Below are 27,450 nucleotides of genomic sequence, written 5' to 3'. Positions count from 1 at the left end.
AATTAATTCATTGGGTGACTACTAAGCTAAAGTAAAATTAGCTTGTGATTATACAGCTGAATACAAAAACAGCTGACAAAAACCAACATGAGCAAATTTCCAAGTTTTCCTAACTTTTGGGTACTTGACTTCATTAAACATGTTTTTCATTTAACATTAAAAATGTCCCTGGGTCTCAGGTATTTCTAAATTCTGTAATTAGTGACTCTTAAATCCCTTTCATTTATTATCTGGATTTTAAAACTATCTTCAGCATTTTACTACTGTTATAGTGCTATCTATACTAACAGAAATCTGTCATCCCACAACAGCCCTAGTCTTGCTGCAACGTGTGGTTAAGGAGAGCCTGCCCCATCCTCTCTTCTCTCCTTTATCAGGGGCTGGAGGATAACCTGTCCACATCCAGCACTTCCACAGCAGGCGTTAAACTCCAGAGCTTTACGCCAAAGCCCATGGTTAGCTTCAATTTCCAGTGTGGTGTCCACTGTTTCTCTTGTAGTAGAAGGAACCTCTCTCAAGGCCTTTCCTGTTCAGAAATTATTTTGTGGCAGTCAGAATTTTCCTAAGGATTGTAAATAAAGAGAGGAGCACGATACTTTATGACGTAAAACCATAATTAAATAACATCAGAATTTCCTAGAACCAAGAAAATGAATTTACCTCACCCAAGTGCTTTGACCTGCCAAATGCTGAATAGATAGTTATACAATAGATATAAAGACTTATCACAAAACACTGGCGGTGGACAAGGACGGGAAGCATTTGACACAGACCACTACAGGCCAGCTGAATGTCATCGTAGTCACTATCACAACCCAGCAAACAAAGATGTACTCATCTTCCTGTTCCACTAATGATATGCACAGAAAACTACCAATTATCTGTGTGCCACAGGTGTGACCTGTTGCTGTCAATTGAAAAGATAAACATATTCTTCAATTATTTGCTGTATTGTACTAATTAAACAGGAGAATTATGGGAACCTTTTATTAACCTCTCAGCAAGTACATATATTTTAAAAGAATTATATTCGAAAGAAGAACCATCTGTAGACCAACTCTGCAAGGCTGAACACCAGTGGCATTCATTCTTTAAATCCAATATTCTTTTGCCAGACAACAGAAAACAGATTTTATGTAGCAACTTCAAAGCCATACGCAACTCACAAACTCTTTATTGTGGTCAGCTGATGATTTAAGCTATGGTTGGTATAGGATCTCCCTTAGCAAAGACCTGGACATTCACAAGGGGCCAAATGTGCCAGCCAATCTCAGCTTGCAGCCATCCATTCCATACTTCATGCACTAGGGAGAAGCCACTGGAAAGTTTTGTATCTGGGCACGATACGAAAATAAGGATAAAGCTCAACATTTGTAGGTGGAGGCAGCAAACAGCTGCAGCCCAACATGCAACATGAAGGAACTGAGAAGACACACAGAGGAAGCATTCCCCCCCATCTTTGGCCAAAAGAAAAGACAACTCTGAAGTCTTCCAACTCAATATCTAAACCATGTAAAAATCAAAATTTTAATAGCCTCTGTGCAACTGGATTAATATTAAACCAATGTCATGCTCAAATAAGACAATTAAAATTGCTTAATCAGTCTTCATTTTTAGGCGTCGTGGACATCCAAGCAGAGCAATATATTCTATTGGATACCAAAGTCTTTTAAAATGTGAACCAACACCACCACTCCAAAAATATCTTGAAACTGGTAATATTCTGTGTTACTAAAGTTATCTCCCCTATAGTTCAGAAGAGACACAGGTAGGAGACAGAAGATTTTCCCATCTAAAACAAAAGCAAAGAGAAGTTCTGACCTCAGAAAGCAGGCCAGTTGGCACTGAGATTGCTTGCTCATTCCAACAGCTAGCTGAGATACCAAAGCAGATATAAAGAAACCTAATTATTAACTATCATTTAGAATAGTACTTTATTGATCTATTTTTTCTTTTGATGATACAGCTGTTACTTTATAGTCAAAAATCTATGCTTTGTTAGAACATAGTCTGTTTTCATTTTGTGATTGCTAAGCATACAAAGTGAATGGAAAATATCTGTCAAAAAGGAAGTGGAGTTTTGTTTTAGGTTTTCACTTTTTTCTTCTCCACAGGTAGTAAAACCAAATAAAGTTGTGCTGCCAACAGTCCCACTGTCTACCTGCCACTGAAGGCAAGTTTGTAATTCTCAGGAGAGGCTAAGTTTCCCACCAAGCTGCAGACTTGTAAGGAGCTGGCAACATCAAATGCCAGAGCCAGGCCAGAAGTCTCTTTCAATTAATTTTTTTTTGATGAAAAGATAGTCCACAACAATGGGGACAAACCGTACTGTCACAACTACCCAAAAAGCAACAGAATCAAAAGTCAAATGAGATCAAAAACGGTTAGTATACATGACTGTACCTTGGTCTATCATTTGGAAGATATAATTTATCAGTGCAAGCAGTGCAGCTTGTCTACTATATTTAGGGCTAAACCCAGATGGATTCAGTCAAGGAAATCTGAGGATTCTAGATGCCACCAGAGTCGCCTTGTGCACAAGCTTCCTTATAGCTTTCCCTAAAAAACAAAGAAATTCAAGACAAAAAAATGGTGAAAACTTTCCTCATCTAAGGATAATTTTTCAAGCAGGAACAAAACTGTTGACCCTGTAAGCAAGCGAGCACCTTGTTCTCCCAATCACTTTCAATAGCAGAAAAATACTTCCTCAGTGGACATTCCCAGACTTACAAGAGTGTAAGTCACAAGCTGCAGCCCAGACCTTTCTAGCTCCTATATTCACTTCCATCAGTGCAATTAACTAAGACTCAAGAGAGTTTCCTCTCTCATACTCCTAACCCCAAAGAAGTAGGTACTATTTTTAGAATTACCAGGGAGGTGCTGATAGTTCAGTCCTAATGTAAGTCATTGAAATAATTAAGTACCTTGAAAATTCCTTAGTGTGAAACCCATTGTACACTGCTGAAGGGATTCAACTCAGATTAATCAGTTTACCCTCCATCAAGATCAGTTCAACAGAATGTTTGTTGAAGCAGGGTTTTAAGAAGCATTAACTGTTTCAGTCAATAAAATTTAAAGTGGACCCCAGAAAATCAGTCTACAGGATCTAGAGAACAGGTGCTCTTTCCCTTTTAAAGGGAGAATCTTCCTAATGAAAAATGAAAAAGTGATAAGGAAAGGAAAAAAAAAATATCACACAAGCATAAAATAAAATGCTCTATTTCAGAGAAATAAACTGTATTTCTGTCATCAGAACGTAAAGAGTGGAAGTTAAGGAACCCATTTTATATTAATACTGGTATTCAAAGCAGAGCAGCCCAAACTATCAATCCCTCATCCCAGGTCTGTATAGCATCAAAGAGAAAAACCTCATGGATCCGTGTGGAAATATATTCTCCATTTTAATTTGTATCTTTCACTTTTTTCTAGAAGATACATTGGAAAGCAAATACATACAAGTACTGAATAGGGAAAAAAAAATCTATTATACATGCCAGGATGATTTCAATGCTTATTTATCCATGCTTATATTTAAATTTGCAGAGCTTTGAAGTTTAGAAAGATGAAGTGCTGTATCAAAGCAGTCCTTTTTATGAAGGTATTTATCATTATGTGAATCTAGTCCAGAGAGCAGCGATCCATTCAAGTTAGTTACTCAGGTGTGTATCTGCATGCATCCTACTCATGAGAGAGTTTTCTTTCTACTTACATTTGCACTATTAAAAGCAGCACTTTTAATAAATGGTGAATCTGAATCAAGCCCACAGTATTCTTTTGGTGGAAATGGGGCAAGTCCTCTGGCTATGTAGACCATATCTCTATTACAATTTCCAAAAGCAGTGGAGCTACGATACTTACATCAGCAGGGGACTGCTGTCTATCACTACTGCAAAGATTCAGTATAAGCAGTAAAGTACTACCAAACACGTGAAAGGTAAATAAAGTGACATGTAGCAAGCCATGAACTTTGAACAACAGATCAGGGCACAGAGTATTTTTCACATAACCAAATTTAAATACACTTCCCATCTCTTACATTGCGCTTTCCTTAAAAAGGCAGAGCTCTGCTAAATGAAATCCCATCCCTTGTGACTTCCCTTACAAGCTGGGTGGCAAGTAGACATGGGGAATTATTAGTCAAGGGCAATATCTAAGTGAAGGCATATAGGAATATACATGTACTTTAGATGTGACCCCAAAAACTACTAAAATTAATATCTTGTATAGATGTTCTTGCTGAAGTATTAAAATACAAGGGCCACTGCAGAAAATAATTTCAAGAGCTTGAATATTCTTGTCCACTTTCTGGCTTAAGAATTTTAGATGTTCAACCTTTTTAAATTATATGATCAATGACTGTGGTGCTTGAATAAAGAATAAATTCATTTTTCTCTAGATCATCTATGCCACACTGGAAGACCTCATCTAAGCATTTATTTGCAGCAGACAACTATACGAGAACACTGGCAAGTCGTATTGCTGTCGTTTCACTAGAAGTCATTTGTTGAGGTTTTTCACTTTTACATTTCAAACCATCATCCCTTAATAAACTCACCGTATCCCTGTCACGGAGTGAAAACCCAGACCAAAGACATTAATTGTCAGTTAAATCCTGGCAATGTGCTTATGAGTATTTTGATTTCATAATCACCTTCAGGATGATTTCCACAGTATTTTTAATAACCGCAACGGTTACAAATTAGTATTACTTTTCATAAGTCCCTGCTATACATTTTCAACGCAAGCCATCAAAAATCTATGTCCAAGAAGAAAAACTCTCATTCTTTGCTCTTCCTCGTGTATTTACAGATTTATTTCTAAATGAAGATAAGAACCAATATAAAATATCCGACATTTATTATAGTGCAAAACTATCTGCCATACTCTAATGATTATAATGCTATAATGAGTGCTGGTCATTCGTACATATCTTGTAACATAGTATATAGCTCTTAAAAATAAGCTAAAGAATAAAATAAACAATAAAAAGCTCATCTAACAATAAAAAGCTCATCTGACAACATCAGAAGATAAAACATCAGTGAATGTGCCATTAAAATCGCCTTTGTAAAAAGAGGACATGCTTAAAAACTGTATCTCCTGGATGTATGTTTTTTATGTTCTCAGACATTCAGTGGCAACTAACAAACGTGAAACACCACATATGTTAAATTTGACCATCCAAAATCGTAAACTCTAAAAAAACTCTTGATCCATCCAGATTTTCCCAGAGTTTTCATTTCAATGAAAAACGTGGGAGTTTGTCCCATGAGTATGTGTTTAAAGCATAGATTTGACATAAATAATAATTAATAATTGACCTAAAAAGTCTTTAGCCTGTTTAGCTAAACAGTCAATGGGGAGCTCTCCACGTTCCACTTATTAGGATGCAGGAATCCCAGTGCAATAAATTAAGACTTATTATTTACTATAAACAAGGAAGAGTTTTACTCTTCCTTTTAGTTTGCTGTAACAAGTCTTTTTTGCTCTGCTTCTTTTTTTTTTTTTTTTTTTTTGGTACTGTCTTGGAAGGTGTATTTTTCATTCTGTTTGATGAGCTGATGCACGCCTTCCTCTTGATCTCTTGCACAGTCATGTACCACATGCTTAGAAACCTGTATTTCCTGAACATCACGGCAGACTGCTTTACTGTTCTGGTGGCATGTACACGGCGTGCTAAGGTTTACCTGGATGTCCAGTGACAACGAGGAATTCAAACACTGAAATGGAGCTATTACAGAAGTGGAAAAGTTCATACTCTCTACCAGCATTGTTTAAAGCCTCTCCAAGATTCAACTTCATCGTTGTTACTATTCTTAGTCAAACCCTTGATAACTAGGGGGTGGTTTTGTTCATACTCAGTGAGAGCAGAGATATCATTATTCACTGCCAGCACTTTAGTCCACAGTGGGACATTATTACCTGCATACAGAAAAAGAAGGGGTAGCACATAAGGCTCTGGGAAAGAAAATGAAAGCTCTCATGACACGTCTGGGAATAATAAGCAAAGGCTTCTTCAGTAGATCCTGCTATCCACTGGGAAAGGATTGTGCCACTGTATTGTACGGAGCACACAGACAAAAACCATTCCTAGAGTAAATCTTTACTTTTTTTGCCTAGTTATTTCTAAGCTCAAATAAGTGTTTTCACATACTTATTGTTATCAGTTGCACGATCTAGATTTTGATGGCCTTTTAGTATATAGCACTGTCTTTTACAAGCATGATTTCTAGTGATTTCTAAATTGAAATTTTAGTTTTATTTGTGGTATAGCCATGACTTCTGAAAGAAGTTGTTTTGTACAAAAGCAGCAGTATCTGTTATTTGTCCTGCTGATATCTGTCCTGATAGTTGCAGACAGGGTAGTTGCAGGGGAGAACAAACTTGCCTTCAAGCAGACAAGAGCTGCTTAAAACCTGCAGAAGACCCGCAAAAATCCGTCATCCCTTTTTGGATAGTTCATCTATCAGAATATACCTCTGTCTAAATACCTTCTCTTTCTTTTATCCTTGGATCACTGCAGCTACATATCAGCACCATTATGACTTTAAAGTCCTTCTACATTATCTAGCAGTCTTCCAGAATTTTCTCATTAGCCAAACAGCAACGCTAAAATTGAGAAGACAAGTGGCAGAGTCTGGTAACCTTCCACTAGCAAATAATATCCTGTCAAAAACATACTACCATTTACTAACACAATGAAAAACAATAAAAAACGGCTACATAACAAAAATACCTGATACTTTTTTAGCTGGAAACTACTGATGCCTTTGGGGTGATAAAACAACATAGAGAAATTAGTCCAGTTATTCTATTTTTATTATCATCCTGAAAAAGGACTACTGCTATTACCACCATTACTACCATATAGTTACACATTACAATATATACCATAAACACAGACTGTGGTAAATATTTTCTTGAAACTCAAATTCTGCTGTTCTCCCAACCTCTATAGATTTTCAAGCCAACAATAGCTGCTCTTTTGATTACAGCTCTACCCTGTGTGACCGATTTCTTATTCTGGGCTGAATCATCACAAAAGCAAGCCGATTGGTTTAAAAAAAAAAAAAAAAAACAACTGAATACCATAGCAACTGGCTTGCAGCCTTGCTAACGTGCAGGAAGGATTTTTTACTTGAACAAGAGCTACAAGTGAAAACACCAGACCAAAAGCAGATCTGGTGTAAAATCAACAACACAACAGAACCACAGAAGTTGCTTAACCCCTCCCCAATCTCTTCCCCATAATACCTTTTGGGCATCAGCAAATCTTCAGGTTCTTATTAAAATACAGTACAGGGAACAAGGAAAAATGTGTGCTATGGTATTGATTCTGCATATATATCTAGACACTGCAGACTCTGCCAAAACAAACAGGATTAAATTTTGAAAAATCAACTTATGGAAGCAGAACAATAATAGAGCTTGATCTTTAGTTTTAATTAATAATCATATAACTCCATAATTAAAAGGATTAGAAGTTTCTAAAGAAACATCTCCAAATATACTTAACACTACATTGTCCAAGTTAGTGACTACTTTTAGGATCACATCAAAGTAGCCAAGATATTGATAATAAAGACAATCACTTAATGACAACACCCTCTAAGAATTGCATCAGGTCTATCAGCAATACCCCTGAAGCAGCGTATCGCTCTGGAATAACAGTAAGAGTCTGTGTTGGGTTTATGTGGCAAGGTTTTGGTGGCGGGGGGGCTGCAGGGGTGGACTCTGTGAGAAGAGACCCATGTTGGACAGAGCCAGTTCCAGCCAGCTCCAAGACGGACCCCACCGCTGGCCAAAGCTGAGCCCATCAGTGACGCTGGTGGCACCTCTGTGATAACGTATTTAAGAAAGGGTAAAAAAGCTGCGCAACAGCAGCTGTGAGAGAGGAGTGAGAAAACGTGAGAGAAACAGCCCTGCAGACACCAAGGTCAGTGAAGAAGGAGGGGGAGGAGGTGCTCCAGGCACCAGAGCAGAAATTCCTTGGCAGCCCATGGAGGACCACAATGGAGCAGATATCCACCTGCAGCCCATTGAGGACCCCACACCAGAGCAGGTGGAGATGCCCTGAAGGAAACTGCAGCCCATGGAGAGCCCACACTGGAGCAGGCTCCTGGCAGGAGCTGTGGCCCTTGGAGAGGAGCCCACACAGGAACAGGGTTTCTGGCAAGAACTATGGCTTGTGGGGGACCCATGCTGGAGCAGTACGTTCCTGATGGACTGAACCCTGTGGAAAAGGTCCATACTGGAGCAGTTCTTGAAGAACTGCAGCCCGTGAGAAGGACCCACATTGGAAAAATTTGTGAAGGTCCCCTGAGTGGGACCCCACGCTGGAGTAGGGAAAAGCAGCAGAGACGAAGTGTTATGGACTGATCATAACCCTTATTCCCCATCCCCTAGCGCTGCTCAGGGGTGACAGGAGGTGGCAGAAAAGTCAGGAAGGAAGGAGTAAAGTTTAGACTGGGAAGAAAGGGGGTGAGGGGAAGCTCATTTTAGTTTTGGAGTTTTTGGTCACTAACCTACTATATTTTCAATTAGCAATAAATTAATCTTTCTGAAGTTGAGTCTGTTTTGCCTGTGACAGTAATTGATGAGTGATGTCCCTCTCCTTATCCTTTCATCTTATTTTCTTCCCCTATCCTGCTGAGGAGGAGGAGTGAGAGAGCAGCTTGCTGGGCACCTGGCAGCCAGCCAAGGTCACTCCACCACAGAGTTTCTTTGTTTGAGGAAAGCAGAAATCTCTTCTAGGCAACTGAAGCTATGAAGTCTTTGCTTGGAAGTAGGTATAAACTAATGACAAGTTTGAAAAATGATGCTAAAAATAGACAACACAAACATGCAATAAAAGATATCATAAGTATCTTTCTATATATGCCATTAAGACATTAGGTCATCTGAAGAAGCAGTTGATCTTTACTACACAAACAGATCCTCTCAAATCTAGCCTTCCCAACTTTCAAATCTGTTTCCAGATATTCGTGATTAGAGAAGGATCCATATTGAGTGGCCTGCACTCTGCTGCCAAAGGGATTGAGAAGAAGGCATTAGCGATATCAGTTGTGCCGTACCACTTGGCTGCCTTTGACTCCAGTTCGTATTGACATTCTAGCTTGTCTGGCACGGCAGCACTCAGTGGCGGCGTGACTTCGTTCAGGCCACGATAATCTACTGTTAGTCTCCACTCTCCATTGGACTTTCGCACTGGCCATATGGGACTGTTAAAGGGTGAGCGAGTCTTGCCGACAACTCCTTGACTCTCCAGTCGACGAATCAGCTTATGGATGGGAAGCAGGGAGTCTCGGTTGGTGCGGTATTGCCGCCAGTGCACTGTTGTGGTAGCGATTGGTACCTGTTGTTCTTCAACCCTCAGCAACCCCACAACAGAAGGGTCCTCTGAGAGACCAGGCAAGGTGGACAGTTGTTTAATTTCCTCCGTCTCCAGGGCAGTTATACCAAAAGCCCACCGGTACCCTTTTGGGTCCTCGAAATACCCTCTCCTGAGGTAGTCTATGCCAAGGATGCATGGAGCCTCTGGGCCAGTCACAATGGGGTGCTTCTGCCACTCGTTCCCGGTTAAGCTCACTTTGGCCTCCAATACAGTTAACTCTTGGGATCCCCCTGTCACTCCAGAAATACAAATGGGTTCTGCCCCTTTATAGCCTGATGGCATCAGGGTACACTGTGCACCGATGTCTACGAGAGCCTTATACTCCTGTGGGTCTGGTGTGCCAGGCCATCAAATCCACACAGGTGGGGAAGAGGATATATCTTCTTTGAATCGCTGGAACTCCCAGGACAGTTTCGTGTCTAGCATGTCCGGCAGTTTCTCCACAGTCGAGATGCAGGCCCGTAGGGAAGAAGAAAGACTTTCTTCATATTGCCGGAGTTCGCCAGCCAATTCATCCACCGTTTGTTCCTCTCCGTCTTTCCAGGTCATTACTGCCAATGAGTTTGCATGTGACGCTGGTGCGCTCTGTACAAACTTCCGCCACATGGGTCGGGTGCATTTGACTTCATCTGGGTCTTTGGGTAACTGCTCGTTGTTCAGGTCATCATAAATCACTTCCAGCACGGCTAATTCCCTCAGGTACTGGATACCTCTCTCCATGGTGGTCCACTTGCCTGGGTAGCATATAACATCTTCCTTGAAGGGATACCTTTCCTTCACGCCTGACAGGAATCACCTCCAGAGGCTGAGGACTTGCGCCCCTTGTCCAATTGCTTTGTCAATGCCCCCTTCCCTAGAAAGGGATCCCAGCTGCTTGGCTTCCCTACCCTCTAATTCCAGGCTGCTGGCCCCATTATCTCAGCATCGGAGCAGCCAGGTGACAATGTGCTCGCCTGGACGACAACTAAAATATTTTTGCAATCTTGCAGCTCACTCAGGGATAGGGATCGGGTGGTCACCATCTCATTTACGGGTTCTGCCTCCTCCTCCTCCTGTTCTCGTGATGGCCCTGGTTCATCTTCATCCCTTACTAAATGAGCTGATTTTCTTGTGTATTTCTTATGTACAGGGGCGACTGATACTGGCACAAGTTGGTTCTCTGTTGTGGGGGTTGGAGTAGCCACAGTGTCTGTCACCAGGGTTGGAGTAGCCGCAATGCCTGTCGTTTTGTCGTCAGATCCAGAGACCTTCTCTTCCCCTTGAGGGTTCCCCTAGTGTTGAACAGGGCTCGGTAGGCGTGGGCCAGGCCCCAGCACACTGCAGTGATTTGTGTCTCTCTGGAGTTGCCAGGGTGACAACATACTTTTTCCAAATACTTTACTAGTTTTTCAGGATTCTGCAGTTGTTCAGGGGTGAAGTTCCAGAACAGTAGAGGTGCCCATTGTCCTAGGTACTTGTCCATACTATCCCACATACCCTGCCACTCATAACTATCCAGCCTCGGGGCAGATCTCTGGATGATATTCTTAAATTGCTTATTAACCTTAGACAAAACCGAAACAATATTCCCAAGAAATACCAATAGAAGTACCTTAACTACCCAAGGATGTTCAAGATACTGAAAAGTTATTGTAGTGAAGGAGGAAACATCATAGAACAAGGTAGCGAAGGTGCCATTCTGTATTTCCTCCATAAAAAACCTCTCAGAGGAAGAGGTATAATTGCTAATTTTCTCCATGAGGTGGTACCCGAAGTACAGTAATGGCTTCAGTACAAAACTCAAATACCAGATTACACTCAAAGCCAGTGTTTTAATAACAAATCTCCCAGGCAAAATGTCACTAATCACTGCAGAGCACAGCAGATTGCAAAACCCAACACCAATCTTTAACATGTACAGCAAAAAAAAGAGCATGGTGCAGATCACATAAACTAGTATCAAGAACAGATGAATCAGTATTGTCACCGGCAACTATTAACAGACATAAACTACTTAATATGCTCTGGTTAATCTGTTATTATCTCAAACCCTTCATGCCCCATGTTGGGCACGAAAAAGGACTGTCGTGGTTTAACCCTAGCCAGCAACTAAACACCACACAGCCGCTCACTCACTCACTCTCCGCTCCCCTTCCGGTGGGATAGGGGAGAGAATCAGAAGAGTAAAAATGAGAAAACTCGTGGGTTGAGATAAGAACAGTTTAATAATTGAAATAAAATAAAGTAAAATAGTAGTAGTAGTTAGTAGTAGTAGTAATAATAATAATAATAAGAATAAAAGAATATAAAAAGCAAGCGATGCATGATACAATTGCTCACCATCCACCAACCGATGCCCAGCCAGTCCCTGAGCAGCGATCGCTGCCCCCCGGCCAACTCCCCCAAGCTTATATGCTGAGCATGACGTCATATAGTACGGAATACCCCGTTGGCCAGTTTGGGTCAGCTGTCCTGGCTGCACCCTGTCCCAGCTTCTTGTGCACCTCCTTGCTGGCAGAGCATGGGAAGCTGAAAAGTGCTTGACTAGCCTAAGCACTACTTAGCAACAACTAAAACATCAGGGTGTTATCAACATTCTTCTCATACTAAATCCAAAACACAGCACTGTACCAGCTACTAGGAAGAAAATTAACTCTATCCCAGGTGAAACCAGGACAGCCACCCACACCTATGAAAATCCAAACACTTTTTTTAGAGTTGAAATGAGGGGAAGAGCCTTACTTTGGGTTCCTGAATCTGAAAATAGTGGCCTGATTTTCTATTAATGAAATAATGAACTATGGGGTAATATTTTTGTTAATATTATATTTTTTGGATCTGACAAGAAATGGCCACAAAATTCTTAAGGTCTTTTGACCCTCAAACTCATGCAGTCTCACGGGGTGTTTATGCTCCCAGGAAACTCTTCCATCAGAGACCACAGACCTCAAATTAACAAAACATACTTTGTTTTTTGGAGGTGATTTCATCGTACTGGTAAATTGCTTGACATGTTCTACTCATGTTGCTGAATATGGGAATGTTTCCGTTTTGTCTCAAGTTTGATATATCATAATTCAGACATCAAATCAGCCTAATTGTAACCATACATTTGTGCTCAATATGTACATATCTCAAGGTATGTCTGTATTTATAATACATAGGGTGTATACAGACTTCGTTATACACCACTGAGAACTATGTACCCATCTCAGAAAGTATGCATGTCCTTTATCTTCCAAAAAAATATTTGCTTTATTTTAAAGTCACATTTTTATTTAAAACACATTCTATAAGACAGTGCAAAATTCCCTAGTTTGGCTCCATAAACAGCATATACTTGTCATTTTGGTGTCTCTGGTAGAAGTAGGAAAAGCAGGACAAAGAGAATCCAAGAAACTTAGCAAAGCTACATTCAAAGTTTTAGTCACCCTTGATTTTAAAACACAGGAGTTTCCAACGCTTCCCTTGCTCATCAGATAGAAATGCTTGATGGGCTGATCATAAGAGAGAGCTAGCTCTTGCCCATTCCTCACACTTTCAGAATAGGAATTTTTGTTGAGTTTGTTTTGATATACCTTTGTTTTGTTTTTAAGGGATGAAGCAAGGAATTTTTTTTACTTGAGCTGCTATCCAGCAATTCACACAGAGAGAACATCACCCATTTTCTGAAAAATGTGAAATGGTACTCTGTGGTTAGTATTGCTCATGCAAGCACGCTTTGTCCAAAAAAGCACCATATGTATATGTACACTGGAGATGCTAACATGTTGCTGTAAATATGGCCCTATCACATACATGATCAGATTTTGTTCTGGTACCAGTAATTCTGTTCAACTTATGTCAATGACTATTCTATTTATTCTATTTCCCAAAAATAGTAAATTTCCTCTGAAGAGCTTACGATCTTAAGTCAGAATCCAAAAAGAAAGAAAGCAGGACAAGCCAGAAATATGGTTACCTATTCTGCATACTTAAACACACACACTCACTCTTGCCTATATAAATTAGAAAAATGTAGATCAAGGACAGTAACTTATTATAACAACAAAGGTCAGGCTCAAGGAGGGTTGGGATACAAAATTGTCTTTGACCTCAGCTCTGAAAGAATTTTTCCATGCTCACAGTGGCATGAAAGAACTGACAAAGATGCAGTACCGCAGCAGAGATTCAGTGACTGAAGGACACAACGGTAAGGCCAGAAAACTAGTGCCTGAGATAGGTTACGAAATGAAAAAGTAACTTAATCAGTAACGGTCATAACGATGGCTCCAGGTGCTTCAAAAACTTTGGGAAAGGGCAACACAAATGCTCAGAAAGTCAATGAGAATGCTGCTACCCTATTACGCTTCATTCACCTAGCAGAAAGGCATTACTTGAGCATAAATACTTATATTGTTCTTGTCATAAAATTCATTATGAAAAAATAATTATTTCATAGACAGTATTATCAGAACTTTTAAAAGTAACTTGAACCATCAGGTTTTTTTGTCTTTAAAAAAGAAGTAAACTGTTTAAGGATATATATCTGCATGTTAGTCCAACTGATGAGTGTCTGGAAGCAACTCATTAATGAGAAGGAAACTCAGTGGTAAGACAGTAGAAACTGTTCCTCCTAGTACTGCTGATACAGATAGGGCCCAGGAAAAGTATTACAAAAGTATTAAGCACAAAAGGGGGCATCTTAGCACAAGCACAGTATACTCAAGACAAAAACCAATCTACCTGGTTACAATCCAGTCACAGGAAAACATCTAAACCATCAAATAGATGCGCAGCACACCAAGTCTTTGTTATTACAACGTTCTAATGTAGAACCTCATTCTTTCCCACAATATTTAGACTTCTGAGTTCAACAGTGAGTTAACCTGTGCAGTTCAAGGTGTTCTGCAAACTAGGTAAAGGTGTTTGATTAGTTAATCTCAGAAGAAGCTGTGTTAAACCAGGAATTTAAAACCGATGGATCTACCCAAAAACTCTGTCAAAGGTCCTCTGTATTATATGCAAAGAACAGCATCCCTGTAGAATTATGTAGTATTACCTTCTCTGAGAAGCTGTTCACCCCATTATGAAGATGATAAACCACAGCAATGAAGTTAGCTAATTTGCCCAAGGACACCTGTAGAATTAGCAGCTAAGTAAAAACAAGATCTCTTTATTTTAGGTCAACGAAAAGTCTCCATCTACACACGGGTCGCTAGTATAGAAGACAGAGTCCGTACCATTTCATGCTCTTTTCTGCAGTCCAGTTAAAAAATACAAACAAAACAGAGAGTGTGTGCAATACAGTTACTCAGCAGGTGAGAGACAGAAAAAGGAGAAACAAAGAAAGAGAGAAATGGCTAAATGCCTTTACTTTTATTGTAAGTATTTAGGGTTTGCATCATCTTTGGGACATCTCAGACTCTAAATAACAACATTTAGAATGTGCAGTCTCTAGGTGTGCCACTTCCTCTAGGACACAGTTGTTTTCAAAAATTTTTATTCACTGCTTGTGAAGTGACATAATACAATCAATGAACTGTAGACATCTTTATCACATTTGCTTTTTGTGGCTTCCGAGGTCCATTGTCATAAGGGCTTCCTGTAACCCGCCATCTGGGATGAAAGCAAAAATAAGTCATAGGCATCCTTACCTCCAAGTCCATCTCCAGAATCAACCTCATAGATGCTCTCCCCTTCCATGTTGTCTTTAGGACGCAGCAGAAAGCAAGATCTTCCTCAAGTGATTTGCTCAGGCTCCAGAAGGAAGCTGAATCCACCCACTCTGCAGCCAGCTGGTGAGATCTTTCAAAGAAAAACATAAAAACAAAGCCATTGATCCACTTCTGCTATACAACAGAGAGGTCATTTAATTTCTCCCTTATGCCCCCAACTTTTCAAAACTGCGTGTCAGTTAGTTCCACATCCAATATCTCAGCTCCTTATATCAATACAGTCTTTTCAGTGGGTATCTGAGCTCCTTTTTACTTGTAAATTCAACTGCCACTCACAGTACAAACCCTCCACCCCATATAAAGAGGTTGCATCAGCCCAAATTGCAGGACTATATTGGGGGGGGGGAAGCCTCAGCACAGAGCCATGCTTATTCATATGGCCTGACAGGACTAGGAGCAATATGGAGCAATATACTACCCACCTACAGGATCAGCTCTTCTCTCGCACGCTGTGGGTACTGTGAAACCAAATTACATTCAGGTTGCAAATAGCAACACAGACTGAAAGCACACAGATCATGTGGGTTCGCTTTCTTAAAACTACTCTTAGGGTCACTTTAAGTTTAGGTAGAGAGAGCATCTCAGTTTAGCAATGGACTTGATTTGCAGATAAGTGTAAAGAAGAAAAGTGTAAAGATGGGTGTGGACAAAAGAACAAACCCACCTCTTGGCTTATTTAAGACAACGATAATAAGGGAGCAAAATCACTTTTCCCTAAACTGAGCCTGAATAGCTAGTTGTTTTTCTATTACTCCACTCCATTTTAGCTAGTTTTTACTATCTCCTTCTCTTTTTGAATGAAAGAGAAATAACTCTCAATGAATTAAAAAAAACTACTAATGAGTCAGGAAACATCCATGCATCAGTGCCTTTGAGAGGGAAAAAAAGACAAAAAGCAATCAGAACAGCATGGAGTTACTAGAGTAGTTTTGCAGCAAGCGGAGATCAGATGCTCATGATCCAGACAGCAAAGCAAGGATGAGCTCCACCACTCATCCCCCCGTGTAAGATTTACAATCTGATAACTTTTAAAACAAAGGAAAACAGAAACCAAAAGCCAACCGAAAAGAACACAGAGGTTCTCTCTGCCACAAATGAACTCGGACAGGCCAAGAACATAAAACATGATGAGAGAATGATGATCAAGTACACGAATGATGTGATATATATAACATAGTTCAGGTACCATTAGTAACTTAGAGCTAGTCATGGAGCAATGTATTGGCTGTCTCCTTGCCAGTTTCAAATGAGCAAATAACAATTACGTTTTATTTGCAAGTCTGTGGCCTTCTCTTTTGCTTTTCCGTGTCATCAGAATTGCATTCAAATTGTCCCATGCCAGTGCATTTTATTGAGAGGGTGGAAAAGGGAAAAAAGTTCTGTATTAACATGAACTGCCCTGTATGCTTTGTTCAACTCCCTTCTTCAACTTTCTACCAAGAAGAAAGCAATAAATATTATAAACAAATCTGTATTCAGACACCAAGTAAAAGAAAATCAATAGTTAAAGTACTATGTCATTTTGTTGATAAAAAGAAGGGCATACCTAGAAGCTTCACACCAGATGACCTCTACTTCTTCAACTTCTTCAAGCATCTCTCTCAGCATCTGCATGTTTGTGTCGATTTTCCGCTGGTTGAGCCAGTGTAGGTGTATGCCATGTAACAGAGCATGCATGGCACTGCAAAACACTGAGCAGACTTTCCATGGAGTGAAAATTGTAGCATAGCCATCTTACACTGCTGATGCCTCTTCTTAAACTTACATCAGTGATTCAAGGTGTTCTTCTAAATCAGCATTCATGTTTTTCAGAAGGTGTGCTACTGCAATTTGCAAACGACTGAAGACTGAGAAAGGACCCATGATAATTCTGATTTTTAGTGATGAAGTATCCATTGCAAAAATTTTAGTTTGGTAAAAAAAAAATCCATACATTTTATTTTAAAAATATAAAATACTTACCAAATAAATAACTGGAACACAACGGTTATAGTATCAAGCTCTGGCTGCATATTCACACCTGAAATCTGTATGTTCCAAATGCTGATTTAGGATACTCACAAGAACATTAACAATCGTAGTTCTTGTTTATAAAAGCAAATGCCATCAAGCAATGAATATTGGAATCCCATGATCAAAAAAGCTCTACTGTAGATGTCACCGGATTTAGTACTATTTTTACTGGACAAATGGGTCAGATGAGCAAATAACCATAATTTGAGAAAGTCAACCACAACCTTTAAAATGACAGAACTTTTCTTGCAAGTTTCCTTTTGAAAAGGTCTTCTTATTCTGCTCAGATATTCTCATTGCCAACCCTGGGTTTTTATGCTTGCTACAGTCCTCCTGCACGGTAATACAGAAACCGTGTTTGTATAAAGTAACTGCTGACCAATGACATTGTGCAATGTCTAAAAACACTGCATTTTTATTCAGGCTTTATGCCTACGTATCTGGAGGAAAAATAACCTGTGCCCAGCATAAACACCTATTTCTACATCTACTTTGACACAGGTGTTACACAACTTAATGTGTTCATCCATCTGTAAACAAAAATGTGTCTCCTCATGAAAAATCCATAAAGTGCCTCATTTTGCCTTATAGTAATGAACTAAATGAAGTCTGCCTTTATCAAAACCTGTAAGTGTAGAAAGTAGTAAATTTCAAGACATTCAATGCATAAGGGTTGATTACTAAAATTAGATATCTAATGTGAAATATGAGCATTTCAGTGCAAGGTTACTGAGGCATTAAGTGGAACCAAAATCTTCGTTGCCTAGTTAGAAAATTACTATTATTATTCTTACTGAAAACTGAGATTAAAAGAAGAGAAACAGAAGAAAACTTGTTTTTAAATCATTTATTATTTTACATATATACCTTCTGAAACAAATTAATTGTTCTTTATTACATGCTTGTTGTCTCTTCCCACTTGGCATCCGCACAAGTGTTGCTTTTAATAGCATTTCACTCACAGTTGAACCTTTTTTTGGGGGGGAGGGGCTGGTGGTGGATACAAAACCCCCTGTTGTTCTGTTCCCTGGCTATGAAAACTTTTTAATTAAAAATTGAAAGCCAAATGATGCAGCAGTACTGAAATCTAGAGCTGCTCAAATGTAATCACAGGAATGGGGTAACCACAGAGGTGGAATGCTTAGTGCAGAACTGCTTCACGCTTGGCTGTGTTGGCTGTGAGTTTACCACTTCTACTAGGGAGAGAAAAACCTGAAACGTTTAAGGTTAGCCTTATCACAAAGGAAAAATCCCACAGCAGAGAAGCAGTGAAGAATGAGGTATGACTAAAGCTGTTGTAAAACAGATAGGATGCACTAATGAGTTTGATACTTTTTGAATTATAGAGCCTTCAAAACCTACAGTACCAGGACTCCATTGGTCACATAGTTTCATTTTTTGGCAGCCTTTGCTTCTTGCTCATCCAAATCTTTTCCCTTGTTAATACCATACAGCAGGTCCCATTTTCCACCATCACACCAGAGAGTAAAGCCTTCTGGGACCAAACCATCATTTGGTGCTGGCATCTGGTCCTTGATGAAAATACTATCATGAGGGAAAAAAAAAAAGCAATGAACATGTTTGCTTAAGTTTTGTTATCGGAAGTCTTTGTCAGTTATTGGGGAAGATGTTTCTGGTGTTGAAGGAACAGCACACGGAAGGAGGCTTGGGAAGAGTCTCAGCAAGACCAGTTGTTCACAACTTCTGCCTGAGTGTAGTTCACAGAACCATCCATGTCAGAGCAAGGCAGCAGGTGGCAGGAAGATGAAATCAAGAATGCATAACTAGATACTACTTGCATGATTTAATTATTTTTTTCCCCTCAGAGCGGTTAAGGAAGCCTCACTGTTGTTTTAACACATGCTAAGGAGTTATATTGCTAAGGAGATGTGCAGACAGATGCAATAGATGAATTCCTGTTATTAGTTGCCTTCTTCAGACCAGTGCCTGACCCCCGCAGCGCTGTACAGTGGGTGCACAGAAGCTGCATATGCTATCCCTGTACTTGCCGTGCAGTCCCGCAAACTGGAAGAATCCCCAGCCACAGATACACTGGTGACCTCTGATCTTCTTGACCTGCCTGAGTCCGAGAAAGCCAAATCAAATGTAAATGACTGTGGTCCCTTGATCTTCCTGAAATGATCTGGTTAGCCCTCTGGCTGCAGATACTGGATTTTGGGTAATTAATCCCCACTAAAGTAACAGAATACTACCACTGGAGCATACACCCATTATGATAACAACATCTGAAAAAGCACAAATTGTGTCACAAAAATCAAAGTATGATAAGAATATTTATATTTACACACTTTAAACCTTCAGGGAACTTTACAAGTTCAATTCTCCAATTAAAGTCATAAAGATCATAGAGTTTGCTCGATTTCACATCAAGTGCTGAGATAACAAACATGCCAGAATTAGAATGCAAAGGGAAGACCAAAGTCACCACAGTAGCACACTTCTCCTCTAACTCAAAGACCCCAGCAGTCCCAAATACATATTGTGGGTGCACTTTTTCAAACAGCATTTTTCACAACAGATTCCTACATAAGCCCAAACTTCTAGGCTGCAGCTAGACAGACCTTCCCCAGATGTACACCGCCAACTCCTGTCCATAAATCTCAGAAGGTCTTTTCAGGTAGTTTATACAAGAGATTGTTCATCTCCCTTCACCTCCCTCCATTCTTTTCTCTCTTTGGAGCACATTGCAGAGGGCACAAATGGCAAGACTGCTTCCCTCTACCTGCTCGCCAGCCTTTTCTGTTCTGTTTGTTGGAAACACCATTTTTTAATGTTTTGCACGGGCTGTCCCTGGAGAATGATTCCTCGTGGAGAACATACTGGGCATGAGAATTAGGTGACTGCAGAGACTGACTTTGCAGCTTTTAGGAAAACATGTCATGTCAAGGAGGATCCAAAATTAGAATACCAGATTTCTAGCACTATTATGTTCTTATACCAACCTCATCATAGGAGCAGAATAAAACTGGTCAGTAATTCTTCCATTTAGTTCCCCTATCTTGGGGCAAGGCGGGGGGGGAGAAAAGAAAAAATCTGAAAATCTGTACTACCACATCAATACAGAGGAAGCTGGTGCCAGATCTACCTCTGAAAAGGTTCTTTTCCTCAAAGTTTACCATCAGGTGGATCTACAATGAAGTATCAGTGATACAGCTGTACTAGTCCTTTGCCTCTGCAGGCAGCCAACCTCACAAAAGGAGTCCTGCTCAACTAGTTATTTTTGCTTTCTCTTCATTTCCCCCATTTGTCATAAGAATTTAATCAAAGTTAATGAATCAGTCCAAGATTCTTCATACATATTTAAGTGCTTTTCAAAAAAGAAATCTACATTTTGGAAATGGGCGGAAATCTTGTATTCAGTCAGGCATAACCATGCTTGGGTTAGTCCTGAAGTAATACCCTAACAAGAAGCCTTTCTGACTACCAGACGTGATATGCACAATTCCTTCCTAACACGGCTTTCAGTGAGACTGTTTTATTATTCAGAGAAAGTCTGAGTTGAATAGATTCACCTCATTTCACCACAGAGCTGCATTTTTTTGAGATACCTCCATATGGAAATCTAAAGGAAGTCAAAAGGAAGTTTGTTATGGACACGGGCATTTTAAACACTGACAAAATCCTCAGTTTTCAATACCTCAAAATAAGCTCCAACTCAAGATTATGCAAAATAAAATCAAGTGCTAACAAAATGGCCTGCTGGGAACAGCCCTGAAAGGAGACCATGTATTCTAATCCTGCAAAATACAGTTCAGGGAGGGCATAAGAATCAGTACCAACAGATGAATTTCACAACATAATTCTTCCAAAACATCCATCTGAATTGGAAAGAGGAGTGATTTCTATGTCCGAGGTACTTCATTTCTGCACATTTTTTTTTCTTAACAAAGTTTATATTTTCAAATAACTCCATACCTGTTTTACCTGCCAAACTTTTTTATTATCTCATCACACACAGCTCTTTGCTTTCCAATTGTGTTTCTTTACATACATATTGTGACTACTGTGAAGAAAGTTATTTCATGCACTAGTGTGCAAGAGGGTTGGCAATTCAGAGTACCACAAAGCATTTGACACACTAGTCTCTTCCTTGTGGGCCAGTGCTATAAGGTACAGTGTGAACTGTGCACTGCAAACCAAGAATTCACATCAAGCAAACACAGTGCTCTCTGTTATCTTAGAAAAATAATTTTGCAATTTGGTTCCTCTGCTAATGGCAGAAACAGTAACTCTGACACGTGCAGGAACAGTAGAGGCCAAGCTAATATTTGGAAAGCCACCTGATGATGTTGATTATGATCTGAAAACATACACTATATATTACAGTTTCTGCTCTAGGCGTACTAATTCAAAAACGGAGGGCAGGGGCAGGGTATTATATCAGAAATATTTTCTTTAAAGATGTGTCTAAGAAGCTGATTTCTGTAACTTAAAATTTATTATATGGTTATTAGGAATCTGTGTATTGCAGCAAAGATTCATCGAAGAGTTATACGTCTTTGACATTTACACAAATTGATTGCTGCGCACAGTGTAGTTCTACTATCACTACCAACACAAAGCACACCTTAAAAAAAAAAAAAACAAACAAAAGAAAACCCCACAACCCACAAAGAACACCTTAAAAACACCCGCAAAACATACCTCCTTAATTTTAGTGAATTTTCAGTTTACAGTCTAAATATTCCTTCAGTTTAACAAGATGATGTGTTTCACATTACAGACAAAGCTATCGCATTTTTTCTATTTCTAGTAGGACTGTCTATTTCCAAAGGAGAGAAACTATATTCCATTTTGAAACCCACATTCTTATTGTAATTAGCAATGACTCTAGGAGCATATAGCAAAACCAAGGAACTAATCAACATATTGATCAAAACATGATTTCCAAAAACTGTGCAGAAAATCTGATTTAAAAAAATAAGAGAGACAAAGTAATAACAAAAAAAAAGAACAAGTGAAATAAAAAAAACCTTCAGTACTATCATCGTTTTACTTAGAAGCTTGCAGTGTAAAAACAATTTGCTTTCCTTAGGTTTTAGCTGAAGGCCTAAATTAAGCATGCAATACATACTTGGAATATTTTCTCATTTGCTTTAACGTTAATTTTCAAGACAATGTTGAAAAGCTGAATTTATGCCCAGCTGTAGTTTTTATAACCAACCAAGAGAAATTTAGTTTGTATGCTAGAGCAACTGTGGAAATCAATTCTTAATCTATGACCTTGCTTACCGCAGCTTGAAGCCTTGCAATAAATAAATGCCTTGAGCCACAAATAAGAAACATTTGGTGAATCAAAGAGACAAATAACACAAATCTATATGTGTATATATAGCATTAGAAAGGTCATATAAAATAAAATATTGGCTCTTTTCTTGCTCTAACATAATAATGTTTGAAAGGCAGGACACAGTAATTGGCTGCATTAATACCCAGGTGGTGAACAGTCACGAGTACCTATTTTCTTTTCAAATGACAATGTTCATCCTTTTAGAGGACTTTTTGTAGCCTGCCTGTTTTTTTACTATGGACAATGCTACAATGTTTAGAAATACAGAATCTCTGAAATACATCTGTTTCCTTTGTCCTAGCAGATGCAAAGTCTTTCTCTAATGCACATTTAAGCTTCCTTGTGGAATTGCTCAGTGTTTCATCACTAACAACAGGGAAAAAAATGCCAGAGCTCATGTGTTAACCTGCACTTAGTCACAACTACCCTTCTTTCTAAGCCGAATCTCTCAAATCCTCACCCTATATGTTATTACTTATTTCTCACAGGAGTATAAACTAAAAGAAAAGAGCACCGATAGTGATCTCTCATCATTAATATTTTACAAATATAATTCACAGAAAATTCCTGTAAACAAATCTGTACCTCTTTAAAAACACACCTTCCATTCTTGATGTATTTGATTGACTGTAGATTTTTAAATTGAGTAGTACAGAATAGCACTAGTTCAGCTAATTTCCCCCTCTTAATTGTCTCCTTCCTGTTACACTGGAATTCAAATGTGACTGTGACTGACGCTCCTTTTTAGATTAGCATGGCATTATTAGTTTGCACAGCAGGTGACCAAAGTAACTGTTGGGAAGGTTTCCCTTATTTTAACCCTAAATAAAGGATGTAATCTAATATGAAATGAAATAATTTGGAGATTCACGATTACCCTTGAATTGGAATTTTACACAGAAACCAAATCAGAAAAAGACATATTTGTGCTCTTGTGGCTTTCAAGCATTAACGTCAGGTGCCAACACTCTCTGTACAGGATGGAGAAAGACATCGTACCTCCTGGTATGGTACAGAATTTGGAACAATTCTCAGAATACCTGACCAAGCAGTCAGTATAATGGCTAACTGTGTGCACACAATTTGAAAAGACAACATACGCTTCTCTTACTGTAACATCAACTTCTTTTTTTTATATTAGGTGATGGTTTTCACTGAAAGGACATTGATCAGAAGAGCAGCTTAATCCATTTTTGTTTTCTTTGCAGCATCCGCAGTAACTGCTAACCAGCTACTGAAAGACAGGGGGAAACATTTTGCATTTACAGTCTGCGGAACAGGGGAAAGTATGGTAAAAGAATGAGGTTGAAGGAGCCAGTGATAGGTCATAGTCCATTTAATGTATTTTCAACTACTTTTAACTTCTTCCTTACTGGAAGCCTTTAAATAAGTAATAAGCCTTTTGTCTTCAATGTATGGATTTATTCCAGACTAAGGGTGACTTTCATGGAAATGATGCCCAAGTACTTATCAGTCAGAACTGGTGTCTGGAAATAGAGGAGAAACTATCACATTCCAGATGCACACAATGTTTTCATACTGAAAAATAAGCTGTGCTTGAGCCTACTCCAGAACAGACTAATCTTACCAACAGCTAAAGCAGAGCAGGAGGAAGTCTGATTTCACACGTGCTTTTCCATAGTGCAAGAGCAGGAATTTTAGCTTGGCAATGACCTGTGTTTTACACCTAGCTGGAGAGAAGAACTTACATTCCAAACCAAAGCCCCTCGGGTAATAGCAGTATTTTACAGATATAAAAGCATACGCAGCTCCCAAATTTCCAAAGATTTTGCAAATGGCATTAACCAGACCTCCCCGCAGCTGTTTGTGGGAATGGGCAGGTATTAGCACGGCAGTTGCAGAAGCAGGGAAGCCGCAGAGCAAGCCTTCCCGCGGCAGTCATCTGCACGGTCTGGAGTAGCCCTCGCTAACTTTGAGACCCTCTCCTCTGCACCAAGCATCAGTTAATACTGACTCCCTACCCAACTCCACCTGCTATGTCCTATCTGGCATTTTAAATTAGTTTTCACGTTACAGTCTTAAAGGCAGTTTGTTCTAACTGCAGGAGAGTTGCTTAGTGTATTAATTTGGGTTAGAGGAAACTACTTCCCCACCAACAAAACAACAAATTTACATTACAATGTGCAGCTGATTATAACCAATGACCCTTACAAAACAATTTAAGATTCAATATTTGTGAAACAAAGCAATGTATTCGCTGATGGGTTTGTATCAGCATAAATGACTAATTACTTTAATCAGGAAGCTCAAAAGATAATGAACTTGATTTATTATAAATACAGGGGCTTGCCCTATTATAAAAATGACTTGCTCTGCAGTTCAGGACACATATTGATTTATGGCACTACTTGTAATTCTCTTATTTTTTATTTTAACATTTAATAATAGGTGAAAAATGAATTAAAAGTAAACCAGAGCAAGTCACATTCCCAATATAATTGTATTCAATTCCACAGCAATACTCATACATTATCTATATCCTAATATTTCACTAATAGTAAAGATACAAAATTATTTTGAAAAACAAGCAGAGAGTAAAAGATTAATTTGGCCAAGATTATAGAAAGAGTATAGGCCAGAATATTCTTGCCTTTCTCATACATGACTGTTCATTATTTAGTGATACCTGACAACTGTTGCTGAGACCAGCTGAAAAAAATTCAAATACGGTTTAGCTAGGAATAACTGAGAGAGTCATAAAAAATCTCTGAAGATAGATTATTAATCAGTTGTGGCATAGGATCCCATCAGAGAGAGAGAGAGAGACTGAATCTGCCTGGAGTCTGGGAGTGGACAAGCAAGTATCTTAACATCTTTGCTGCAAAGCCACTTTGGAAAGCACTTGCTCTCTCCTGACCCCTGCACCACCATTCCTTTACCTCACCTAAGGGCCGTTTATGGACAGATAGAGCACTTAAGCATGTCAGGTCCCCATGACAAGGCTTATAGATTTATTACACTACATTCAAACAACACAATACAGTGACAAATTTTTACAGTACATATCTTTTAAATAAACACAAAAAACATCCATGTCTAATCTACTTACACTAAGATTAAATTGCTTAGGACTCTCTCATCCACTTGAAGCCCTCTAAGTTTGTCCAAACAAGGTGACTGCCATGGATTCTCTCTTTCTGTATATTTATGTGGCAGATTTTTGAACCCTCAGGTGCGTTTCTATATATTTGGCTGCATGGGTGAAGGGAGAACCAGCATGTCAGAGACCAGAAGAAACGTTTTTTGTAGTTCACTGGTAATCAGCAAAGTTCTCTAGCTTATCTTAAGTTTTTGGGGTAATCGCTGGAGCCCCTGTCTAAGAAGACTGTCACACAACTGTGTGAGTATGAGTACAGTTGCTCAGTCAGTTATTATAGTGCTAATGATTATTATTGCATCAATATTTGCAGAAAATAGCGATTAAGGGCAACGTGAGAATATTTTCAACATGAAGAATGTTTTCAGAGACTGGAAGATCTGCTTGATCTAACTTCAACTCCAAGCTCAGCTAAAACAAACCGTATTCCTCAGGGCACTGCAACAAATGGATTATCATCAAATAAAGACACTTGGCAGCCAAGTTCATATTACTGACCAGCACAGCCACCGTGACCTCATGTTCCCCCCTGTTTTAATATATCCTCACATTGTCTCTTGTCTCATACTTAACACTAACATTTCTCTGGGCAGACACCACCTCCTTCTTGTGTGTTTACAGAACCAGCTGTGCCTAGTGACTCTTAGGGCTACCACATATAAATATACATATATATACGCATATAAATATACATATATAAATATACATATAAATAACAAGAAAGATATGCATCTGATCATGATTTATGGCAGGGAGTTGAACAACATACTCAATTAAATCTCTGCATTACCAAAGTCAATGGAAATTTTTATTCTTGAGGCTAGAGTTTTTCCTGTTGTATCATCATGGTTGGTATCTTCTTGGTACAAAACTTCTTTCACATAAAAACTTTTTTTTAGTCACCCATCAATTCTGATACCTTGCAGTTATTACCACAACCACATAAAATGGGAGTAAGAGTAGTATTTTCACCAGCACTTTTGCCAAATAATCTCCTTCTATCAAGCATTTCTTCCAAGCCTGGTGGCGCACAGAGAAAGTCACAGAATTCAGATTACTGGAGTTTGGAAGATACCCATCAAAAGATTACTAAAAGATACCTGCTTCGGTCCATGAGGGGCACACACAGACTGATCTCTGCTGTATTCTACAACCACTCACTGATGATCAGACACCAAACCCCACTTCTGCATAGCTGCAGAAAACCAGCATGCTGCTATAGTAATTAGAAAAGAGATCAGAAAGTATGGGATACCCACTAACATAACACAGGCTTCTAAGACATTTAATCAGACTCGGACAGCTCGGATAGCTCTCTATAGCCTGTGAGAAATTTGGGAGATCTTTAAAAGTCTTTGAAATCTGATGTCATACTACCACTCATGAATGTCTGAAACTGCATACCTAATTTTTAAGGACTGCTGATTAAGATTGTTTATTTTATTTGTTGGATTTTTAACTCACATGACTGGTTTCATACTTAAATGCCTTTCAAATAAAGATGCCCTCATTCTATGAAGTGAACCCTCTGGAGTTCTGCTTTTTTTTTTAAGCCACAGTATTAGAGGTCAGGGGAGGATTTGGAACAAACTAAAAAAGAATGAGAAATATAAATTAAAACAGAATCTGACATAAGAAGAGGAATTCTCATCCATAAAATGAAATTCCACTATTTTTCACAAAAAGAAATGGTTAATTATTAAATAGATATTCATTGGTTAAATCTGGGTTATACACAGAACTATTATGGCAGTGAGAGTAGTGCTACAGAGCAGCATTTACTGGTATCATGAAAATTATTCCAACCTGCAAAACTCTTTTAATTGAGTTTATGTTTCAGAAGGAATATTTGTTTTGAACAGAAATTTTATGTTAAAGCTTGTATTTTAAAAGGTACTTCTGTTGTTTCAGAGAAATA

At 39.0% G+C, this 27,450-nt stretch overlaps 1 protein-coding gene across 5 annotated transcripts in view; it reads right to left on the bottom strand.

The window, feature by feature from the left end:
* PPP2R2C (protein phosphatase 2 regulatory subunit Bgamma) overlaps nucleotides 1-27,450 on the bottom strand; it is a 208,659-nt gene that overhangs the window by 88,273 nt on the left and 92,936 nt on the right. The window contains exon 1 of one of the 5 annotated variants that reach the window (XM_075148678.1): nucleotides 2,404-2,670. The exons of the other annotated variants lie outside the window; for them this stretch is intronic. Within the exon in view, the coding sequence (XP_075004779.1) occupies nucleotides 2,404-2,416 (13 nt within the window). The 5' untranslated portion in view covers nucleotides 2,417-2,670. Of the gene's footprint in view, nucleotides 1-2,403; nucleotides 2,671-27,450 lie in introns of those variants that run through there. 5 annotated transcript variants of the gene reach the window in all.

This window comes from Calonectris borealis, chromosome 4 (assembly GCF_964195595.1).
Source record: "Calonectris borealis chromosome 4, bCalBor7.hap1.2, whole genome shotgun sequence".
Lineage (NCBI taxonomy): Eukaryota > Metazoa > Chordata > Aves > Procellariiformes > Procellariidae > Calonectris > Calonectris borealis.
The sequence above is the reverse complement of the archived record's forward strand: the minus strand, read 5'-3'. Positions and strand labels throughout refer to the sequence as shown.